General features: G+C 39.3%; 1 protein-coding gene across 1 annotated transcript; it reads right to left on the bottom strand.

The window, feature by feature from the left end:
• Positions 1–355: 355 nt before the first annotated feature.
• LOC149814819 (putative E3 ubiquitin-protein ligase RHC1A) lies at positions 356–763 on the bottom strand. Its single transcript, XM_089990429.1, has one exon. It carries the CDS (start codon positions 761–763, stop codon positions 356–358), a length of 408 nt encoding a protein of 135 aa, XP_089846555.1.
• Between the last annotated feature and the right edge of the window lie 6,011 nt (positions 764–6,774).

Raw genomic sequence — 6,774 nt, 5'->3', positions numbered from 1 at the left:
AAGGTCCCGACAATAACTATTTAGCTTGTTGGTCCTTGAAAGGAAAGCAATATCGTGGATCCGTTTGGTTTTCATCAGACAACTTAAAAATTAAAAGAAAAAGGCAATTAAATGGATATAAAATTATATCTAAGCTATTTTTAAGTAACAAGACAAACGCACTTCATTAACAAATCTGCCAATCCCTCCCTCATTTATTAGTCTTCCGTCGAGAAAAAAGAGAGAAGCCTAAGACACCCTAATTAAGGGTATAGTCGTCAACCCAGGAAAAAGAGCTCCCTTCCACCTTAAGCCGAGGAAGCGGTTCACCACCGAAACTCCGAAGCCCTTCCTGTCGAGCGCCACATCCATGCCATCATTCCTGCCGGATCCGGCCGCGGCAGAGTGGGCATGAGCCGCCCCCGGAGAGCCACGTGGCGATGCACCCCTCGTGGTACACGTGCGAGCATGGCATCATCTTGCCGCACGAGCCGGCGGCGAACTCCTCTATGCAGATGGCGCAGACGCCGGAGCAGCAGACGGTGGGCATGAGTGAAACCGACCGCTCCGGAGAGGTCATCGGACGGGGGCTCCCACGATCGGTTACTGCAGGCTCGTAGTCGGGGAGGGTGAGAGCCTCGTCCAGATCGAAGGACAGTGGCCCAGCCGAGCCAAAGGTCTCGATTGAGAGTAGCCAGATGGGATTCTCTGGCACAGGATCCCTGGTCTCGCTCCGGCAAGATATGGCCGTTTCGTCGCCGGATTCTGGCATGGTGGTCGCCATACTTCTAGAGAGAGAGAGAGAGAGAGAGATGGGTTGTGGGTGGTTGCGTTTTTTTGGTGGCGATATATAGATGCAGGAGACCAAAAAATTACGGAATTGACCTTGTACGGTGGGCCCCCTAATGAAAGTGGGTTGGATCGTAGCTGATTCAGTTGGATATGAATCTTGGGAAAATCCAACATAGTAGGTCCCAAAATCGGTCGGATTTGGCCAGAACCGAGTTGAATCCGACAATACTTTCAAGCATGGGATCTTCCAAAAGATCCTAATGTGCATTCAGGTTCTTGAGAAGGGCTTGGGACATATATGATTAGATTTTTGGATTTGGATCTGGATTGATATTTCCTGTCACATTATTGGGTTCAAGACCAAATCTCATGCATCCAACTTCTTTTTACCTGATTCAATACTACCAAACTATATTCAGATCTGTTTTACATCCGATCCAGTATGATATTGAGACTTGGATCTCTTCCTGCTAGTGGCAGAGTGAGGAATATGACCTAGGGTGGGCAGAAATGTACAATGAAAAGCCAAAATAATTATTAGTAAACCATACTAACAACATGTTTTACAAAAAAAATCAAATTATTGTAAAGCACAATCCAACATTCATGTCATTTTGAAAAACACCATATCAAAACCCTAATTATTACACCTAAATGCTAATCAGAAAAAACACAAAAAATACTAAAACTTAATTAAATATTTATGCTATTTAAAAAATAAATAAATAACATGTATCCTATATTCTAACAAACATTTTTCATATATACATGCTAATTAAAAAAATAAACCCCTAAAATTCTAAGTTTTTGACTTAAATCAAGCATATGGAATTATGTTTAATGTTGATTAAAAATAAAAATAGAAAATACCTAATTAAATATTTACTTCAATTAAAAAAACCAAAATCAAACACCTAAATGATAATTAAAAAAATATAAAAAACCTAAAATTTAATTAAATATTTATGTTATTAAAAAAACTAAATAAAACATCTAAATCCTAAACACTAACAAACATTATTCGTATATATAATAATAATAAAACAAAACCCTTAAAATTCTAAGTTTATAACTAAAATCAAGCTTGTGAAATCAACTTTAATGTTGATTGAAAAGAAAAAACATAAAAATACCTAAGTGCTAGTTAGAAAAAAAACCATCAAACATCAACCATGTTTGGAATTAATATACCAACAAACCAAGATTTCACTACAAGAAAAGCGTGGATTAGCGACGGACGATATCCTTCGCTGAACAGTTTGGCGATGGATTAGCGACGTATAGTGTCCATCGCATAATCCTGGTCGCTAATTAGCGACAGAACTTATTTGTCGCTACTTCGATCGCTAATTTACGATAGATTAGCGATGGACATGATCCGTCGTGAGTTTGTCGCTTAATAAGCATTAATTTGGGTTTGTGACAAATTATATTTCGTTGCTAAAATAGCGATGAAATATAATCCGTCGCAAAACATCAAAAATTCATCATTGAATATTAGCGATGGATATTATCCATCGCAAAATTAAAAAAAAAAAACCTTGAGGCTTGCGCCTCGAGGCGAGGCGCACCTCAAGCCGAGGCGTACACGCCTTGAATTTTTTAATCAATTGAGAGTCAAAGTCCTCATTTGACCAAAAATTACAGTTTTTTTACGCAGTTTTAACTAAGCTGCTAGTAAAAAATCGGGTATGATCCATAAGACACCGGGTCTCAAACATAAGCCCAAAAAAAATTTCTTTCGGGGAGGGGGCGGCCCCCCAGGACCCCCCCCCCCCCCCCCCGTCCGCTGACCCCCCTACGGCCCCCCACCAGGGCGCTGCCCCCCCCCCCTACTGCAAGGGCAAAAACTCTGAATCAGGCTCCATAACTCATCAATTCTCTCCCTCTCTTCTCTTTTCACCAATGTTTTTTCATTCTCATCCGCTGAGGTCAACAGAGGCGTTGAGAAGTTACCAGAACTCCAGTTATAAATAGTTGATTGTGGAAGCAAGCAACATTCTGAAACTCCAGAAGTCCCAGCAGACCCTAAAAGTGAATCAGCTAATCCAGAGTCTGAAGAATTTAGTTGGTTTGGCCTAAACTCTAAAGAACACACTCTTTGCATTCCAGTCAGGTAGTTTTGCCGAGGAGGGCTAACAGGAGGAGTCCTGAACATCATTGGCAAACGACCTGATGAAAAATAAACAAGCTTGAACTTGTATCTACAATGTCTGAATATTCTAGAGGTGCTTGTACTAGTCAACATCCTAACAAGCTTTCAAATCAAATGACAGACTTAGAAGCTCAAAAGGGTTGTATTAATAACTTAAAGAGGCATCTGACAAGATTTTACCAGCCTTCATGTCGAACCAAGATGATGACCGAGCCAATCCAGCAAGGGGAGTTGTTAGAGGTGTTGTAGAAATCCATTGATGTAGAAATGCATCAACAAAGAAGCTTTCAAAAGACAAAAACTCAAGCATAAAATGCAAGACTTTAGAATACTAATCAGAGTAAAGAAAATGGCAAAGAAATAAGCTTTCAGATGCATGTGTTTGCAAAACCAACCAACTGGGAGTGCCCTTCAAAGCTTAAAGTGATGCTGGAAAGAATATCTTCAGTTCAAGTTGTTGGCTAAAAGATGAAAGGAAGTAGGAAGGAGAGATCGAGAATAACACTCCTAAAAATAATAAGTGTAGACTGATTTGCATGAAAGCACAGTAAATAAACTTCACTAAAAATACAATCAGTAAAAACCTGCCTTCGTGGAAAAACAAGAAAAGCAAACAATACATGATAAGTAATAGAAGATATACTCAACATGTTGAAGATAATGGCTGGTTATACCTTAAATTTAAGTAACAGCTACCATCTCATGAGATGGCAATTCATGCACTAAAGAAAATATATTTCAAGAACAACACGAGCACAGGGAAAGCAAATATACCAAAAGGAGCAGTGTAGTCTCAACACCTTGTGAATCTTTGAAAGTGACAAACTATGGGGCCTAACAGGTTTTGGGGGTGCAGTGGGGTAAAAAAAGAAATCAATAAAGACCAAGTATCTCCAAGCATTGCAGCAGATCACCCATATTAAAACTCGGAACACACATCCATCCACTAAAATTAAAAATCACAAATTTTTGAAAGAAAAGCATTATAGATGGATGCTAATAAAGAAACGATAGCATGGCACACTGAAAGTGGTAATAATATACAATCAGATCTTACCTGTGGAAATTGATAGTTGATTGAATCAGCAAGTCTTAACCCATCAGCCCAGGTATTTTGATCAGGACTACCTATCACACTGCATATCTTGTATATTCCATCTGCTTCACTGCAAAAAGTTCACAAATATGATATACAAGGAATTATCAACCAAACAGATCAATAAGGAAAGTGAAAGTTACGTTATTTATAAAATCAAGTCAGTAAACAGAACAAAAAATCCTTAACCTATGTCACATATGTACTGGTTCAGGTACAAAGGGATTTTGAAAAGTGATAGATATGGGGGTACGACGATATATATATATATATATATATATATATATATATATATATATATATATATATATATATATATATATATATATATATATATGAGCAGGTAAAGCGTGTTTGGACATCAAACTTCAAAAAGAAAGTGCCATATCAGTAATGCAATGCATAAGACTAAAAAACATCATAAGTGTTTCATTCGTAATTTTTCTTGAGGATTCAAATAAAACCATGAATGTGTGGTCAATACAAAGTCATTAAGATGCATGTACTTTTTAACAAGATTAACATGTTTAATCATAAAAAGTATGTTTAAATAAAAAAAAAAAGGCTAAAGCTAAGTTTATAATGAATACTTGTAGATTAAATGATCTTAAAACTTAAGCATCCTCAGGTGCTAGTGTCACCGAGTGTCAAACACAGACACTGTTGGCTTGTAGAAGTGTTCAAGTAACTTTGGGTCTATCGTTTCAAGCATAAGCAACTATGCCATGTTTTAGAAACTTAATTTGACCACTTGTGATTAACATGGTTACCAGAGAATTCTCCAAGTGAAAAAGAAAAGGGGTGCATGTGCACACGTGTGCACAAACTCGTGTGTCTGATGATCTCCCGAGTGCTTAACTAACAATGTAACACATCCATTATGCTCCCACGAGGAGTACGTTGAACCAGGAAAGAGAGGATGAAGAGTAAACAACTCTGCCATGATTTCTCCCATAGCCCACATATCTACAAAAGGATAAAAGAAGATCCAAGGAGTCAATATCATCATCTATTAATGAAAGGAACTTCTTGATTTGGCCAGAGAGCAAACTTACCAACTGCAGAGTCATACGAGGGATTAAGGTGTCAACTTACCAACTTACCATTGGTGAAGATATGCCTAGGAAGGTATGGAAATATCGATGCTCCTAGGGTGTCAACCATGCGATGAATAAAAGAGGTGACCTGCATATTTTTTAAACTCCAACATTGAGGAAAGTCATTGCAGGAATTTATAGAAAAGCACATGTTAAGAGCATTTACCTTGGTCCTTGGCTGTTCATTCTTTGGGAACACCAGAAGAACTTTCAGGAGAACATGCAGTTCAGAAGTGAGTTGGATTATACTTCAAGCATCAAGCAAAGCATGCTGGAGTCACTAACTAAGTTATGGAAGAAAGTTAGAAGTATAGATGGCAACCAGCAAAAAACATGTGCTTTGTTAGAGATTAGAAACAAAGCATATTCCCTATCCATCTCACCATTCAATAACTGATGAAACCTAACTTCATCCAGATGAATACAGGAGACCGAGCCCAGTGATTGCAACATTAAACACACCCAATTGCCTAAACACATTGGCTGCAAGTCTTACTTGCTTGAACATGGTGCCAATGGTGGGCCATTATTGATGGAGATAACAAAAATGGACTTTCAAAAAATAATTAAATAAAGACATAATTGAAATAACCATTATTGTTAATTGTTGTGACAAAAATTTAGCTTCAAAGGATTGCAAGAAAAGGAACCTTGCTGAGTGAATTTATGGCCCTATAAGCAGGATCATAACGAATCTTCGCCTGGATCACCTCTAGTATCTGACCCAAATGCCGCATCTGCTTCTCCTTCAATGGGGACAATGTCTTCATTGTAGAGACATAACCAGAGAGGAACGACAGAGTGTTGAATGTTGTCTCATCGTCTCTACGTTGCATCACATAGAACACGGAGGGCAGCACCTCATCCAAGAGTTCCACACTCTCATTGTAGACATCTTCTGATTTCAATCGCTTTGAACACTCCAATACTTCTGCGGCATACCCGATTAGAAGCGACCCCAAACTAGAACCAAATTCAGACTCTTCATCATTGATAACAATCCTGAAAATCCTGTTGATCCGCAGGCTCCTCAAGACTACGAGCTTTGCCTTCGGCTTCGTCCTCTTGGAGACCATAGCCAAAATGCAGCCCGTTGAAGCCGCTCGTAACCGATCGGGATGCCCATCGATGAGAACAATCTTGAAGAGTGTGGGGATGAAGACGTTGTTCGCGATCAAGCCAATATCGATCAAATTGACGTACCTCTGCATCATGTCGAGGATGAAGGCGGCAAGCTCCGGGTTCGAGCTCTTGTACAACAAGACCATATCGTACCACGCCCTCACAATCTGGGGCACGCATTGCTGCCGCATTGCATCCTTGATCAGGTCGGAGATCCTGACCTCCTCGGGTAATCAAGGTCGATGAGCTCATCATCAAGGGAGTTCAGAACCCTACAAAATATGTCAATCACGGTCGCGCCCTTGCGCAGGTGGGGCAGGAAATCGACGACAGAAAACCCCAAAAAAGTATAAAAATGCATCCAAATTATCACATGAAATAAATGCGTGTTAGCGCTTGAGACGAAAAACTAGATCTCCGAGGAAGCGATTTTCAATGCCGAAATCGAAAGGGATCATCGAACACGTACATTGTGAACAAGGATATGATGAATTCAAAGGTTACGGTTTGAGATAACAGAAAGGGGAAAAGAG

The sequence above is a fragment of the Nuphar pumila genome, chromosome 15, assembly GCF_984573655.1.
Source record: "Nuphar pumila chromosome 15, dmNupPumi1.hap1.1, whole genome shotgun sequence".
Taxonomy (NCBI): domain Eukaryota; kingdom Viridiplantae; phylum Streptophyta; class Magnoliopsida; order Nymphaeales; family Nymphaeaceae; genus Nuphar; species Nuphar pumila.
Note: the sequence above shows the minus strand (reverse complement) of the source record. Positions and strands in the feature narration are given on the sequence as shown.